Consider the following 17,299-nt stretch of genomic DNA (forward strand, 5'->3'; position numbering starts at 1 on the left):
GCGGGACGCGCCAGGCTCGGAGGAGACGAGGGCAGCAGCCGCCGGAGTGCGTCCCGCCTGGCGGGTGACCAGGCCAGGCCTCCCTTAAGATCCGCACGCACCGCACAGTCTGAGGTATTCCGCGTCCATCGGGTGTCTGCGCCGCTGCAAGGCAGCGGCTGTCCGGAGCGCACGCCGTCACCATGGTTTACAACAGTCTGAGCGTTAGTAATTCTTACGTTCTTCTTCTCTAGCCAGTCTCTTGATTTTGGAAAAGATCTCAACTACAGTAGAATATTACAGAAAGAAAATATAAATGCGGGGGGGGGGGTTTCTTTCTAAATGAAACTTACGTGGGCTAAACTAGAGTATTTTAAACAAATATACAGTATGCAGGCAGACGAAGCAGGAAAACGGCCATCCAACTGCTTAATAAAAAACTAAGAAAATTTGGCTATTTCCAGGTAAAACTATGAAGCGCCTCAACTAAAAGGAATGCATAATGAAATCCTAATCTAAGACAGGTCAAAAATGTAAAAAGGTTATAAACCTTAACAGGAAAAAAGAAAACAACTTTTACTGGCCATTCCTGTTGAAATGAGAATCTTAAAGTAACAGAAAAGTGGCTACAAACCCACTTAGAGCACCAAACAGAGAGAAAACACGAGTCCATTTTCAATCTCTGTTATGTCAGAAAATCCTGTGTTTCTACAGGTCAAACTGCTGGTGGCAGAAACAGAATTCCTTATAAACTGCAGATGTCCTGTACATTAAAAAATCTCGTTGGAGTCGCACTAGTTCTAAAGACTTTTCTGTTCTAGCCTACCTCCTGCGGTACGGCACGGTACTGCGCGTACGCAACCTCCGACAGAGCGTCTCCTCCTGCAACCCTCGATTATTGTTGGGCACCAAAGATAAGAAAAGCAAGACGGGGTACAAAAATGCAAAATTTCAACAGTAATGGCAATGTTTTGTTTTAGTCCAAAAGGGTCCTGCATTTTCTCCCCCTTCAGCAAGGGACAAAAGGCTTTAATCTGGGGGTAGCAAGTCATGCAAGCGAAATCTGTCTCTGATGTGAGGTCGGACGTCTTCGTTCTGTGAGGGGGACACAAAGAGGCGCAGGGTTTAGGAGAACGAACGCGTCTATCCACCAGGTCTCCGCGGGGCCAGTTTTCGAACGCCGCTATTCTAACGTAAGAACCAGCGAAGGTGTGCAGCCTCTGCGTTTTAAGAGGGAAGGCATCACGGCCAACAGGGGCATTACCTGATCCAAAAGCCTACAGGGTCTCGGTGTCATTACGCCCGGGCTTGCAGTTCTCCATGAAAACCACAGGCAGAAGTAAGGATATCCTCTCCTGCCGTGGGGAATTAGCTCTGTACGGCACCTGACCCACTGCCCAGAGCCCCGTTTCAAAAGGGGACACACGTGACAGGACAAGGGGTAACGGTTTGAACATACAGAGGGAGACGGAGATGGGACATCAGGAAGGAATTCTTCCTGCAGAGGGTGGGAGCACTGGGACAGGTTCCCAGAGAAGCTGTGGATGCCCCATCCCTGGGAGTGCCCAAGGCCAGGCTGGATGAGGCTTGGAGCAACCTGGGCTATGGGTGGGTGTCCCTGCCCATGGCAGGGGGTGGGACTAGGGGGTCTTTGAGGTCCCTTCCAGCCCAAACTGTTCCAGGATTCTATGACTGGAAAGTCTCAGGGACCCAAAATACCTTAAAATACGTGAAAACACTCCAAGAGCTAACTGACATTCTTGGGCGGGGGGTGGGGAAGCGCCAAACAAAGGGAACACTTACCAGCTCTACAAGTTTCTCCAGAAATGGAATCAATTTTAGGAGTTCATTGTCGTTTTTATCCATGAACCAGCTTTCTATAGGGATCCCATTTGAAAGCTAAAGTTAAAAGAAGAAATTAAATCAACAGGTGATTTGTACTTGATTTAGTTGAAAATGGCTCGTGAAAGAGCATTTTGGGTAAAAATGCTTCCAAGCCAGAGTTTACTAATACGGATTTTTCCTGTGAAGTTTGTATTAAAATGGGCTTCCAAAACATCTCCCTCCCTCGCTCACACCGCCTCAAGGATGTCGCCGTCGAGGCCGGCAGGAGTTTACTAATACGGATTTTTCCCGTGAAGTTTGTATTAAAATGAGCTTCCAAAACATCTCCCTCGCTTACACCGCCACAAGGATGTCGCCGTCGAGGCCGGCACAGAACGAGCCCTGGAAATCCTGTGTTTTGAGGAAGCTGAATGTGGAAACACCCGTGGCTACCAACTGCGCTGGCTGCGAGCCCAAGAGGGGTTTGCCTCTCGACTGCAGGTGAGGCAGAGACCCCACTCTGTCTGCGTAACGGGACTACCCGGAGTAGCCACTTCCTGCACTTCTGGGAAAGCACAGGGACAACCTTCCAACGGGCCAGCCTAAGGAACTTCCCTGCCGTGTCACGTCAGCACGCTTACCTGGTAAGCAAAGGCTTGTGGTGAATTGTCGATGATGATGGTTTTTGAAAGATCTCTGCCAAGAATGTTCAAATCCTTTATGTAATTTCCTTGGACACAAACACAATGCTCGCGGAAAAGTCGATGCCTGGAGCAAAGCGAGATACTGAGTGAGGAGACGAATTACAGCACCAACATCGCGGCGGGGAGGAGGAGAGTTAGCTGTGGCAACCGGCACTCGGTCCGTTCCTCTTCTGCCCCACTTCGCTCCCGTTCACGGGCTGTCCCTGTTTTCCCATTCTCCTGGGAGCTTCTCCCTGGTAAAATTACTGGCGCGGTAGCTTTCCGTTAACCCACTTCAGCAGCGGCTGCTGCCTTACACGGGAAAGGCCAGCTCAGCTCTAACGCCTGAGGGCCTGGCAACAGGGTCTGGCTGGAACCGCTGCTGCAGGCAGGCTGACAACGGGACCCCCAACCCGCACGCGATTTTGCAACGCCCCCAAAATCAGAGCTCGGCTCTGCGCAGGAACCAACGTCTGGGGCGTTACTGCGCCCGTGCGCCACCGCTCAATGTGGCAAAACCATTTCTTCTTTAGGTTTCCTCTGTTCAAAATTAACCTATTTCAGTTATTACAGCTTGAAAAAGCACCGAGGCCAAAACATTCCATCAACCTCTCCCTTTCCAATGAGCCTACCCCCTTTCAATTTGTTATGGAAGAAACGCAGAGCAAACGGAGGGACTCGAAGGACTCGGACTGAAAAAACACCCGGAGTAAAACTGGAATTTCATGGCATCTCAACGTAACTACAACGTGAAACTAAACCGTAAACCAGACAGAGCTGGAGTTCACGCAGTCGCGCCAAGCGCAGCTTCTTCAAGGCCGCTCGCACGTGCAGGTGGAGTTTTAGAAGCCTACGCAGCCAGGCTCCCTTCCCAAAGGGGCCGAGTTCCTGACGCTGCCACGGAGGAAAACAAGCTGATGCCTCGGCAGCGCCTGCATCAGCCCCCGAGCCCCCCGTGGGAGCCTCCAGGCTGACGTCACAACTAACCTGTTGGTGGCACGTGGACCGCAGCTACACCCCCGCTCCACAAGAACCCTTCTGCTGCTGGCCACACGTGCCGTCCTCTTCTCCCTCTTCCCACCACAGCCAAGACCCACTCGTACCTATCAGGTTGCTGCAGAACCATTTTTGGGAGGCACACCTGGGCTCGTTTTCTGCACGTGCAAACACCACTCGTCCGTACACCCCGTGGCGGGGTGACGCAGCTAGGATCGGACATCCCATGGCTGAGAGCCTCGGCAAGCCCAGTTCCGTCCGCCGTTCGCAAGGCGGCGGCGGCAAGTTCAGCGCCACCCAACGAGGATTCTGCCGTGCGCCCCACGTGAAAACACGCACAGGACGGCTGCTCCTGGATTTCAAGTAGTGAGCAGTTTCTCTTCACGCTCTAAGGAAAACGAGCTGTGATGTGCCCAAAACGAGCGCAAACGGTAGGTGCAGCCATGGGCTCCACCCCAACGGCCGTTTCACTGGGCGCAGGCCAACACCCGGTTTTTGCTGAGCGGTATGGCAGTGCAACGATGCAGGGAAGCGCTCTGCCCAGCTACAGAAGCCTCACTACGACCAAGGGGGGTAGTTACTCCCCTTGCCTGAGCCTCCTTCCCCATGCCGGCTGCAACCCTGAGAAGAAATCCCTGCAAAGACCGCTCCGTGGTTTCCACCTGCCCCCTGCCAGACTGGGTAACCACCCCTCACCCGCCAGAATTCCCTCCTGCCATAAGGACCTGTCTGGGAGAAATGCCACCACCACAAACCAAGCTCAGTACTGAGAAAGGACTGGAAACCCAAACCCACTTTAATACAAACCCCACAGAGGAACTGTTCAGTGACTGAATGAGAAACAGAAACGTACCAAGGTACCCACACAAGTCATCACTGATAGAGCCGGCATCACTTGTCTCGTTTACAAGTCATAGAATCATAGAATCACTGGGTTGGAAAAGACCTTAGAGATCATCCAGTCCAACCGTATCTGTCCGCCACTAAACCATATCTTTCAGCACCTCATCCACCCGTCTCTTAAACACATCCAGGGATGGTGACTCCACCACCTCCCTGGGCAGCCTGTTCCAGTGTGTGATAACCCTTTCGGTGAAGAACTTCTTCCTTACGTCCATTCACTGGTCATTCACTACTCAGTTTGTTTTCTTTCCTCACGGGTCACAGCTGTCCCAAAACAGCCCAGACACACTTCGGACACCCAAGAGGCCACTTGCTGTGAGCAGGCCCAGCACGCTGCAGCGAACGAGTGGCTGCGCGCTTCGGCCGCCGAGGGCCACGTAAAGCTGCCCGGGTTCAGCTCACCTCCCATCGCCTCAGCTCACTTGCCCCTCACCCTCAGACCAGACGAACCCACAGCGCCAGCGTAGCGAGACGCTGCAGTAACAAACGTGTCACAGTCCCTTTCTTCACCACGGTTGCTAGGAAATCAGTTTGTCTACAACAGCTACGTTCACCATTGCTCAGTTTTACCTGACCAGTTGCTTTTTAGGGTCTAGGATGTTCAGTAACTTGTCTGCGTACACCTTCTTAGAAGCAGTAAACAGAATGATCTATGGATTAAAAGGGAAAAAGTCATTATTTTAGATACAGTATGTGAATATCATTTAAAAAATGAAATTCAGATGTAATGTCCAACTGTTTTTACCTCATAAATCTGAGACATACGTTCCAGGAATTCTCGGAAGAATGGCCTTAACCGGACATAGACCTGAAAGCAGAGACGGACTTTAGCAACGGTTCGAAGTACCTCAGCTCTCACCTGCACCACTGAGCATCGCTCAGCGAAGGTGACGTCAGGCGAATATCAGAATAAACAGCAAACGTTAACCCCCACCGAGTAACAACTCGATGAGAACAGCATTACGTTAGCTGCTGTACGTGAAAGCATAGGATGATAAAATCAGGCTTAATTTGACTGGAAAAAGGGATGGCATTAGGAAAAATTTCAGTCACAATACGGAAGCTGGACAGTCTCTGGCAGACTGACCATCCTGAACCTGCCTTCACCAGCCGGGTGGCAGCAGCTGGATTCCCGGGGACTGTGTGCCAGCACACCCGTCTCCGTAACCTCCTCCACCCACGACTGCACTGTGGGGGTGTCAGAAGGGAGTGAAAAACCAAATGCCTTCGGCCGTTTCCACATTTCCACAAATCCAAATTCCACCGGCACAGAACCGCACGCACACGAAGGACGCCCCGTAAAGAATCGCAGCCTCGAGAGAAGAGATTCCAAGTTGGGATTTAACCCTGATTCAACCCCCAGCACAGGGCTGGGGCGCAGGTGGAGGCACCGACGCAGACCTGCAGCGTCAGGCCCACGGCCCACGCCACGGCAGACGTGAGGGTCTGAAGTTCCGCCTTAAGTCGGCAGAGCAAGCAGTCACTACAGTGACACCGACGAGGAGCAATGCCCAAAAGCTGACAATCTTTAAAAGCCCCCTTAAAGTTGTTTTCTTGGGGTTCTTTCCCCCAAAGTGATCATCACATCCCCTTATTTCGATGGCAACAAAATCTAAATGTGCAAATTCAAAATTGTCATTCGATGTCTTCCTTGTTCAAAACACACAGGACGAAGTCTGTGAAGGAGGAATCGGGAGCAAACATCACTCCCCTGCAATGGCAGTAAGGGATTCAGTACCCCTATAACATATCTGCACACCCGATGACGTTACTGTCGTTTTACAAGGTGAAAACCAGACAGGGAGCTCACCGGCTCGCGTGAAGCCGCACTTACGCACTGCGCTTCCGAGATGAGCGCTCTGCAGCACGGAAAGACCCCTGCCCGGCCCCGCTGCACCCACGTAGCCCCTGACTGGGCAGGCCAGACACCAACTCCAGGTACCCTGACTGCTCCTCGTCTTCCCTAGGGCAGCCGCGACACGCTCTGCTGCACGGATGGATGGCACGTGCAGGCACCCTAGCTCAGGCTGCGTGAGATGCGCACAATGCACGGAGCTGGGGCCTGCTCCAGGCCTGGCAGAGGCTGGACTTGCCGGGGGAATGAGCCCGACTCACTCCTGACCACGTTCGAAGTGACTCAAGGCAAAGACCACCTCAAAACCAAACCGAGCTGCCTCAAGCATAGCTGGCCGTGGCCCTTCAAGGGGCAGAAGTACAATTCCAGAGGTTCAACTGAACTAAAATTCAGTCTTCCCAGCCCAAGCCCAGATTTCTTTGTGGATGCTGCCCAAGAAACACTAAAGCTTCCTGCTTGCAGATCCAAAGCCTGATGGCTCTTCCGTTATTTCCAAGAAACAGAGGGGTTCATTAGAAGAGACAGAATTCACGGGCACCCTTTGCCTCACTCCCCTGCCATAACCACGGGGACAGTGACAGCAAGATGGAATATGCACAGCACCATCTTCACCTGCAGCTGACCTACGAGTTCCAGAACGTCGCTCAAGGACCACAAAACTCAAAGGGAACTACTCTGCGACAGATCCGTGAAGATGCATTCCAAGTGTAGACCTACGGGCATCCCCTCCGAGTGGAACAGGGGGCAGATGATCGGTGTCTGGGACTTGAAGCCAGCAACAGAAACAAAACCTCTTTAGGAGGAAGACAGATGAGTTTCTTTGTAAGATAAGCTGCTTATCTCATTATGCAAAGTAATACAAAGAGTACAGTCTGACGTCTACAGCCGAAGAGCTGAGCATTTCTTCTGTTTCCCAGGCAGGTGTAAGATAGCGCTTAGTGGGTATGGCACTGAAGAAAACTCCCAAACAACTGACAAGGCCTCCTAAAGCCAAGCAACTCCCGCAATCCAGCGTCTCCACCAATCAAAAATCCCTCGAAGTACCCAGCGCACTTGGAGTCTGACTCTCTGGGAGTGAGGAGGTAGAACCGGCAAAGAGTACAGCAAGAGAACGGCGGGGCCGGAAGCCGGCTAACGTCAGGCTCTGAAGACGTCTTCTGTACGGAAAGAAAGGATCGAGAAACGCGGGATGATTTTCCTGCCCAGGCAGGACAGTTCACAGCTGGTGAGCAGCTCTACCTGGGAAACGACACTGGCAGAACTCCGGAGCTCCTGCCTCCGGCTGCTGGCACGGAGACACACCGCTGCTGCTGCTGGAAAGAGCACTGGCGCTCTGAGCAAGGAGCGACTGCAGCGGCATCACTGGCCAACATCACCACGCCGCAGCGGCAATGAACTGTGCTGCTCGGGGTTTCTCGCCCAGGACGAGCCACCCCGCAACATTTGACACCTGTGGTTTATAACCCAGAGGCTGTTAAATGCCAGGCAGTTACTTATCTCTCTTCAAACCAGGTGATAACACACACAGAAAGAGTTTGTACGTTACACAAAATACGAAGGTACGTGTGTTTTTCTACACGTGCTCATTACCTGGTAAATGACATCTTGAAAAAGAACTGGAAAAGTGAGTGCAGCATCTTCTAATTCATTTAGACTACAGTGCACTAATGTTTCATCCTATTAAAAAATACAAAAAGAGAGTATAAAAGAAAGATTGTGAAAAGAATGCTGGAAATAGAAGGCAGTTTCTGGATTATCATACTCATTTTAAGGTAGGTTTATTTAGCCCGGAAAATTTGTTTCTGTGTGAGGGCTGTCAAGATTGACGATGAATTCTTAGAATGAATTATACATGTCATTATTCTGGCAGTTTTTGAAAAATGCCCACTCCGAACTGTACGCTGGGGGCATCACTGTAAGGAGAGATTTTGATTTTGCAGGTGCTGTCGTCCCGTTCAGATCTGCACCTCCCAACCTGAGCAACCTCTCCGTTCACACGGCCGCTGGAGCACATGCTCGCGATAAAATGGTGTTCCCGACACCACAGCAGGGTCTGAAACACTTTCAAAACAGACTGAAAGGAGTTACTATAGGGACAAATACATTTTCTTGGAATCTTTTAAAAGTGGAGTTGTGCCCTCTAAGAATAAGAACGTTCTAAGAATTAAAAGAGTCATTCTTGACCAATCTTGACGCAAGACACATGAAGCTGAATTTTCCTGTTTACTGCATCCTGTTTTTTTCCACACTGGACTTAGGAAAGCTTTACGGGCAGAGGGAATCCCTTGTGCGAGGTGGCAGAAACTGCAGCACTGGTTTTTAAACAGGACGTTACGCCTTCCACACCACCAGCCAGCAGCCTGCTCGTGCCACTATTAATTTTTTTCAATGCAAACTCTAAGTACCAAAAATTGTGTAACATTCAACAAGGCCTTTTCATTCAAAGCAAATATTACCAATTTCAGCAACGAACAAAACCAATGGGATGCTACAAATCCCCTGCCTTTGGTGTGGGTTCATAAAGTTATTTACCAAGTCTAGAACTAATGAGAATTCTGGTGTGCTCCTTGTTTTCAGTGGAAGAGCTGGCTTCCTGTTCAGCTGTTCTTCTGTTAGTGGTGGAACATGTTTGATGAAGTAATACCTGAAAGAAGACAGATTCTGCTGTAGAAATGCGTACTCATTACTGAACTGGAAAGGTTGTAGCCCAACTTAGTATTTCAAATATTTCAGGCTGTACAAGAAGTAAGTATTTTAAACTGGAAACTCCTCCCCTACATCAATATACACTTATTTAAGAGCTTTTGGGATTCCTTGCCATAATATAAAAATGTGCCAGTTTAAATAAAAATGTCTCCAAATTACCAATTTCAGATTTTCAGTACAAACATCAGCACTTACGGATCAAAGACTTCCCAGTCTTCTTCATAGGTGGCTTCTGCGTGAGCTGATGAGTAGCCACTGTCTGGAGATACTGGTGCTAAAAAGCAACGAAAATGACCAAAACAAAAACAAAACAAAACAAAAAAAACACAAGAGCTAGTCTTATTAGTGCAGTTTTGAAAAGGGAAAATTTGCACTTGATACACGAGCGCCTCAAACAGGGAACAGCAACCCCCTTCGGCCCCAGCCCCGCAGGCCCCGTCCCATCAGAGACGGCCTCTGCCTAAGGTCACAGCTACCCCGACCGCGGTCCTCAAACCTCCGTGCTGCCTCACTACTGTTGTGTGGGGGCTGGGGGTTTGGGATAACTGTGAAGAACACGATGCTGGCCATCCACAGAGGAGCTGAATTTTATGGATACAATTTTTCTCAAAACAGATGCCTGACGAGTCTTTTGAAGAGAGTGTGGGCAGCTCACACAGGATCTGCATGTTCCTCATTCACCCCACCACGCTGCTCCCATACAAGGTGCCACAACGCTGCCAAGTTCTCTCCCGTGATCGGCAAGTCACGTGTGTGTTTTTAGTGGGGGGTTCAATATAACAACAATGCCTTTCTCCTGGAATCTTTGTTGGCATTTGAATGTTATGAGGTTAACTGAGTTACACTGGGAATAGATGAGACTGGCCAAAACGGTGTCTTTGGAGCCTATTAAACTTAAAAATCAATATTAATACTGCCTGCATGGGGCAGGCAAATGTGAAGTATCCATTCATACAAAATGCAGGTGCTAGGACTCCCCTAAGAGCACAAATTTCACTGCTCCAACGCCCGAGCCCAAGGCCACACACATTCCTTACCTGTAAGTGGCGGGAGGTCGCGGTCATTGGTTTCCTCCACCTCTAAGCCGTTGTTGACGGCAGATCTGACCTGCACCGCCTGGCTAGAGTAGGCCGCTCCGTTTGTCGATGTCGCGGTACTTGTAGTAATCTCATCTACCTGCTCCATATCAAGCTGCTTCACTATTTCTTCAGCTTCAACAGCTTGTCCTGGGGAATCGGATCCCGATGTTCCTGAAGCAAGATTGCAGCACACTCAGTCACTGCTTTAAGCTGAGTTACCTACCAGAACATCCATCGGCGTTACTGACCACACGCAGAGCGTTTCAGACTAACTGCAGGCGGCTGCCTTCACTCCACGTTACAAAACCAAGAACCAGACGAAGACCATGACAAATGGCTTCACATTTGGGACAATGATCTACTGTGGTTTTTTTTAAATAAAAGGTACCTGCTGGATATCTACACCTATGGAAGCAGTTCCAATGCAGAGAAACCTGTTGCTGCTTTTATTAGTGACCAACCCTTCTAAGAACGAGGGGGGCCTTCCATCTGGGAGCAGTAACTCTCGTTCTGTAAATCGGAATGGGACGTGTCCTGCCACTCAACCGGCTGCTTCTTAAAAAAAAAGTCCGTCATTCTTAGCTTGAACACTCTTGACTTTTTCAATAATACTTACCATTTTTATTTGCTGGTGAAAAAAAATTGAAAACAGGAGAAAATATGGTTCCCAGTAGGGTAGTTCGTGGGGGACTGCCAGTAGGAGGGTTATCTTCTAATTTTCCATTTTGCTTCACATGTTGGTTTGTCATTTCATAACTTCCAGCTTCTGCAAAAGAAAAGGTATGAAGTGTACCACCACGCTTCTGATTTACACTTACACCCGCTCCTTCCACGGGCATGGGAGAAAGTGCCAGTGGAACTCCAGTGCCTGAACCTCCAGCGTCACAAGGTCAAGGCCATAGTTTATCATTCTCCACATATATCTATACACACATAAATGCACAAACACATCAAGGAAAACAATTTTTAGTTGTTAGCTTAGCTCACAAAGGACACAGAATTAAATAAATCTTCAGATTACAAAGCAAAACACCTAACAACTACGGATTTCTATAAATGTGCACGTGGAGTTCACCCCAGAACTGAAAGTTGCCACCTCCCGGCCGAGATCCAAGACACAGTTCTGAGACTGAAATCAGAGAAGTTATTTACTTCACAGCACTGAGTCTTTGAGATGTCTGGCCATGAGGAAGTAACCAAATGCATCTTGTGCACACGAGTTGAGAACCTTTCCGAGCCTGATGGAGCTGCAAAGCCCTTCACGCCGCCTCTCCTTTCCACGTAAGTGCAGGGCGTGCCAGCTGCACGCCAGCGCCGACACTACCGTAAAATATTTCAGCTGAGAACTTCATGTCGCTGAAACAGTAACGTGGGCTCAGCGTGCCCACCTCTGGGCACAAGTCAACAGTTTCAGCTTTGAGCACTGGCTGGTTGCATCACACGAGGAGTGGGTGCATCTCCATGGTCTCACCAGGAGGCGGAAAACCTTCACTGACAGTAGCAAATACCGGGAAAAGGGGTTTCTCCTAAAGCCATGTCACCCAGACATCTGACAACAACCAACTCACACCATAACCCTTCCATCACGGAGTCGCTCACGTGGAGCTCCAGTCTCCAGTCAGCGACCAATTTTGCCAACGCAGTTGGACTATGAAACCGCTGACACCTCTGCCTTGCTGGCAAACTTGGCAGAATCCAGACAGCGGGCTCCCAGGTTACTGGGGGAATGGAGAATGAACACTGACAGGCTGTGTGACAGAACAGTCACATTAAGTCTTGTTTCCTTAGAAAAGAGGTCTAAAAAATGGGGTTTTTTCAAGTCAGATTTGGAACCACAGCTGGTACTTTAAATGTCGTTGACCGTTTTATCATATCGTTATCAGAGATACTCAAAACGAAACCATTTTCACAGGGAACAGGGATGTGGAATCTCCATCCTTGGAGATACTCAAAATTTGACTGGACAAGGGTCTGAGCAGCCCGATCAAACTCCAAAGTCTGATCTCGCTTCCAGACGGATCGGCGCTGCTGCGAAGGGAGCAAGGGCATTGCCCCAGATGACCTTCCGACCTCAGTTTTCTATGACAGAAACCCATCGATGTGTTTGACAACTGCTTTCAGTATTTCAGGACACCTGGTTACTTCCACAAAGGTCATGAGTTGGGAACCCATATTCCACTTTTTTTTTGGTGAGACAACGGGAGAAGAGTTAATCAAGTAATTATCACTGGTTTATCAGAGTAATACATATATATTTTTAAAGTTGAATTATCACAGAATGGTTTGGGCTGGAAGGGACCTTAAAGCCCGCTCAGTCCCACCCCCCGCCATGGGCAGGGACACCTTCCACTAGACCAGGTTGCTCCACGCCTCCTCCAGCCTGGCCTTGGACACTCCCAGGGATGAGGCATCCACAGCTTCTCTGGGCAGAATTAGTTCCAAAACAGATGGTCAGGATCACACACTCACATAGTTCTGACCAGACACAATGGCTATGTCTGAGAAGGACTGCTGCTTACAGTCCAGAAATCTTACTTTGCTACTCTTAGCTCAGCCTCGCTCTCACTGTGGTCAGTCACACAGCCCTCCGCAACCGCCCCCACTGTGGAAGTGTCCTGTACCGGGTACCAGCTGTACGACCCCGAGGGCAGCAATGCACGATTCCAACATTTACCAACCTCCGTTCATTTGACTTTTCCGTCGCACTCGGGAGATCTGTTTATTAGGCTTTTCTCCTGTCTGAGGTGTGGACGTAATCAAGTTGTTATCTATATCCCGTTCAATTCTACTTCTTTTTGCAGGATTTTCTCTTTCTTCCTTAAAACAGAAAAGGGGGAAAAAAGAAACATACTGAATCGTGCCTCTTTTCTCTCCTGAATGCTCCCAGAAAACGTTAGCTGTTAGTTCCACAAAAGACCCGTTTGCTGTTCCCCTTCCAGATGCAGAATATGGAGCAGGTCCCTGGCCAGCTGGAACTTCAAACTCTTTAAACTGACACAGCTCATGGTAAATAGCAGAGTATCGGGAAAGAAAACTGCGCTTGGACCGTCTGCAGCAGGATGACCATCCAGGTACTGTTTCACTGGACAGCCAAGTGCTTCAGGGTTCGGGAAACGTAGAGACAAGGCAACTAAAATTACCTGAAACTTGATTTCTCTGCCTGTTAAACAGACAGGAAGGAAACTGCACAACAACATTCCATATGAAATTCCCCCCACGGCCCCTGCAGAAAGCAGCTTGCTGATCTGCACACCGGTAGGTAACCTGCTGCTACTCGATCCCTGTCAGATAGTAGAGGGCAACCCTCAGCTGCTACAACGCTGCAAGCACTAAGGGTTATGACCCACTGATTCTTCTCACCTTAAGTAAAGGACTGTTCTGCCCCGTGGCACTTAGGTGAAGGCACAGAACTGGACTTTTGTGCATATTTTCTGTGCACAGGTATAATGAAGGCACACGGTTAAGGCAGGTTTCCTTCCCTTTTTCCCCAAAGGGCCTACTACAACCTGATAAAACAGCAGTCTGAAATCTAAAGCATGACCATATAGAGTACACTGAAACGTAAGGTGTGAGACAATGCAAAACACATTGAATCAAGCACCAAAATAAATAAGAAGGCCACAGACCATATCAAAGTTAATTAAGATTTCAATCTTAGAATTACAATGTTACCTTTCTTGAGCAGCACTTTCACATCTTTAAAAAGAAAAATGGTTTGCGTGCTCCAAAAATAAAGTAGATAGACCTCTTAGAAAAATTAATCTAAAGCCAGTGCTAGCAGGGCAGTAGCTAAACTAACAAATGTGGAAACATGTTGGCATCTGTAACAGAAGTGAAGTGAACCCAAAAGCTTCCAACTGGCAATAAGCCTGACCAACAATCTTGGTGAGAACAGTCTCATTACTAGCACCTAGAATTAATAGTAGTCTATATACTGTAAATCCACACAACGAGAGAAAACGAATGGCTCAGGGAACTGATAAAAGAGCAGTCAGGCACCTCATCTTCTAGGCCATTTGTTCAAATGTTCAACACCGGGGGAAAACCCAGAGAAATTAGGTAACTTCTCAAAGCGATCCACTGGCCTGCATAAAGTGAGCTGTGCTCTCATTCTGCTCCACGGGCAACAAGCGGAAAAACGTTAGACAAACTCCAAGGGAAACAGGAAACCTGGGGGATGGTATCAGCCGAGGCATAAAGAATCCACTAAACCTGGAGATGCCTTTCAGCTCCTGAAGAGGGGCTATCGTCATGCGGTGGGAAGGCTCGCTCCGCCGTGCCCGCCCTGCACGGGTTAACGGGACTCAGAGGGCAATCGGATGTAAAGGTCCTGTGCTACTTGGCTTAGACACTGAAAGTTTTGTTGCACAGATACAGAATTCAGTACGCCTGTGATAGGTGTTTGTATCACCATCTACTTGAATCCTGTGACCCTTCAATTCACTACAACCTATTATTATCAATCACTGTGCCCTAAGAACACGGCAATGTCACGCCAACACAAACACTTTGGGCTGTTTTCAGAGACCAGGATTGTGCTAAGGAAAGGCCTAAGCTGAGGCTAGAAGCAATGACAGAACATTCGAAGCCACTGCAGTTTCTGACATCAAAATCAAACGAGTTCAGAGGAACTTGGAACAGCGAGTTCTACAGCATTTCCAACGCCAACATGTACAGATTTTAATAATCCTGTACACACACGTGCACCGGTTTTCCTGCTACGATGGACTTGTCACTTTGTAAACAACAAACACTACTGCGCATCCCATACTACCGCTGACTGGCACGGGGCTGTGAGTCAGGATCAGAGCTGTCACATTCCTCAGTCAAAGGGCCACATCTCAGTCCCTGATTAACTAAACGCCTGTACGTTTTTCAGCTTTGGTTTAAGGCATGCGACTAGCAAGACGTCTTTTCGATACCTGCCAAAGGGCCTGTGACTATGACTGGGACTGTCCAGATCCACTTGCTACGCAGACATTTTCTGCGTAAGCCTTTACAGCCTTAGCAGTGATTTAGATTTTAGCGCAGCCATAAGCCAACTGCTCCACAAGTTACACCCAGACACGTCTCAAAGAGTTCTAGCGTTGCCATGGCAGCCACAAGACTACTTTGTGAAGTCATCAGTGCTTTGGAAGATAGCCCGGCAGTGTCAATATCATGCCACGCTAATGCCACTGGAACCACTCCAAGCCCTGCTACAGGCACAGGAGGGGACACTGAAGGGAACGGGGTGGGGGGGGAAAAATGCAGACATCTGATACTCAAAAACCTGTCAGGAAAGAAAAGAATGAAATGTAATCCAAAGGTTTGGGAGAGGAAGAGGGGAAGAGAGAAAGTTAACAAAGCCTTAAAGAGACAAAGGAAAGGGAAACAAGACATATTTCTCTTATCTTAACATTCCAATGTCAAATGTTTTGCTTGGATTTCAGTGTTTTGTTGCAGTGGTTTTGCAGCCAAAATGCTGCACTACTGAGCTACACGCAGATGCTGAATGTAAAATTGATTAGTTGTCCCGGCTTAATGAAAACCAAAATGGGTTTATCCAATTATTTCTACTAAAACACTTTCTTTGTTGGTACCTCAAAGTTTCTACCACAGATAATTAAATACATGCCATGAAATAGGAACTTCCACTATATTTCTGACAACTGAAGAATGTACTGTTACTTTAATTAAAATTATTTCAACCTCAGCTTGTTACAAAATCATCATTTCTACACCCAGAAAAAACTCCTCAATTTCTATCTTATGTTTATTTATCACAGAGTCAATCTGGGATACATTTTACTTCAGTTATGGCTGCTCAGCTACTCTCCTTTAAAATTTACAGCTCCGTAATGTCAATATTTGGGACTGAACGAAGTTGGGTTTTCTAACTGGTCTCCCCTTACAGAAAGAAGCCACAGGCTTTGGAAGCAATTGCAAGGTTCCATTCAGCCTATCAAAGTAATATATATAATCACCCTCAAAACATACACGCAACAGGTTTTAACATGTGAAGATTAGTGAAATTCAGACCCCTGCCTGGACCAAGACATGAGATTTAGTGGTTTAGCCCTGACGACGGTTGAATTCAATCCACTAAGCACGGGCAGTTTTCATGGCAACACGGCGCTGAGTAGTCGTACCAACTTCATGACAGCTGAATTGTGAGGTTTCACCTTTACCGAGTGACAGACTCCTAAACAATTCTGAATAAAAATGCTAAAATTATTCAGCAAATGTATGCTTACAGACGTGCTTTTCTCAGTGGCCAGTACTGGCAATTCCCAAGGTCAAGGAATCCTTAAAACAGAAATTCAAGATCTACTGCATTTGTTGGTCAACATTTTCACAAAGGAACCCCCAACAACCCTGTGATTTACTGGCTTGTCTTAAATATGCCCACAACTGACTCCTGTAGGGTTTGAAAGTTACGGGGTTTTTTGGTAATACCTCTTACCTGGCACAACTGTCACGGGTACTTCTGGCCTTCCAATTCTTTACAAGAATATTTTGCTCCCACCACACTACACGTCAATATATTCTTAATAGAAATGGCTTTAAATCAAATTTAACCGAATATGACCCCATTAAAAACCAAAAGAAACCCGCTGGTGGTGTACCTTGGGTGTGCTTCCTTTAATAAACTTTTTGATTGAAGACAACAAGCCAGTTTCATTTTTCTGCGGTTTTCCTCTGCCGACAGGTAAGCTCTCTTCCACCTCCGAACGTTTCCTCTTTGCCCTCAAAGCGCGTTGCGTGTGAATTTGATTTGACTGCTGAGAAGCCTTCCGCGTTCTCAGCCTCATTTTCATGTGTGCCACATGTAAAGCTATAAAAGGAAAAAACAGGAATACTTAGTCATTGAAGAAGTCTATTAAGCTTCATATCATGAATTCAAAAACTTATATAACCCTGTTCTGATGCACCGAGCTTTTGCACCCCTAGCTATGGCTTGATTTATATCAAAGAGAAGAGCTATTTCAGTTAAAGTATAACATTGGCAGGAGAACAAATGAATCTAAACTGGCCACGGACACATCTAACCATTAGCTCAATGAGGTTTTGCATAACCCTCCAATCTGAGTAGTACGAACAAAAAATCTGCCTGCTCTTAAGACGAAAAGGATTGCATGGCATCTTCAGCAACAAATGACTAGACTCAGTGACCTAGGCAGTCCTTTCCAGCTCTGTGCTCCTCACAACTTCACGTTAAGGCTCTACATTTAATGTGAGATGAGGCATAAACCGAAACCTGTGTCAAGTGTTCACGGAATTATTCATAAATG

The 17,299-nt window shown here is 47.9% G+C and overlaps 1 protein-coding gene across 1 annotated transcript; it reads right to left on the bottom strand.

Annotated features, from left to right (window-relative positions):
• CTDSPL2 (CTD (carboxy-terminal domain, RNA polymerase II, polypeptide A) small phosphatase like 2) lies at window positions 1-16,838 on the bottom strand. The gene is made up of 12 exons (XM_010157589.1): window positions 16,634-16,838; window positions 12,704-12,842; window positions 10,642-10,791; window positions 9,984-10,196; window positions 9,142-9,220; window positions 8,773-8,884; window positions 7,831-7,917; window positions 5,131-5,193; window positions 4,956-5,035; window positions 2,445-2,571; window positions 1,783-1,878; window positions 1-1,074 (listed from the first exon to the last, which is right to left on the bottom strand). The coding sequence occupies exons 1-12, from the start codon at window positions 16,823-16,825 to the stop codon at window positions 1,009-1,011; spliced, it is 1,404 nt and encodes a 467-aa protein (XP_010155891.1). The 5' UTR covers window positions 16,826-16,838; the 3' UTR covers window positions 1-1,008.
• Between the last annotated feature and the right edge of the window lie 461 nt (window positions 16,839-17,299).

This window comes from Eurypyga helias, unplaced genomic scaffold, assembly GCF_000690775.1.
Source record: "Eurypyga helias isolate BGI_N326 unplaced genomic scaffold, ASM69077v1 scaffold23268, whole genome shotgun sequence".
Taxonomy (NCBI): Eukaryota; Metazoa; Chordata; class Aves; order Eurypygiformes; family Eurypygidae; genus Eurypyga; species Eurypyga helias.

Bases quoted from the DNA above. Each gene is read 5' to 3' on its own strand.
- CTDSPL2 (XM_010157589.1), bottom strand. From the start codon at position 16,825: ATGAAAATGAGGCTGAGAACGCGGAAGGCTTCTCAGCAGTCAAATCAA. The intron at 5,036-5,130 runs GTAAAAACAGTT...TTTAATCCATAG, and splicing joins GTATGTCTCAGATTTATGAG to ATCATTCTGTTTACTGCTTC. The intron at 1,879-2,444 runs GTAAGCGTGCTG...TTTTAACTTTAG, and splicing joins CACAAGCCTTTGCTTACCAG to CTTTCAAATGGGATCCCTAT.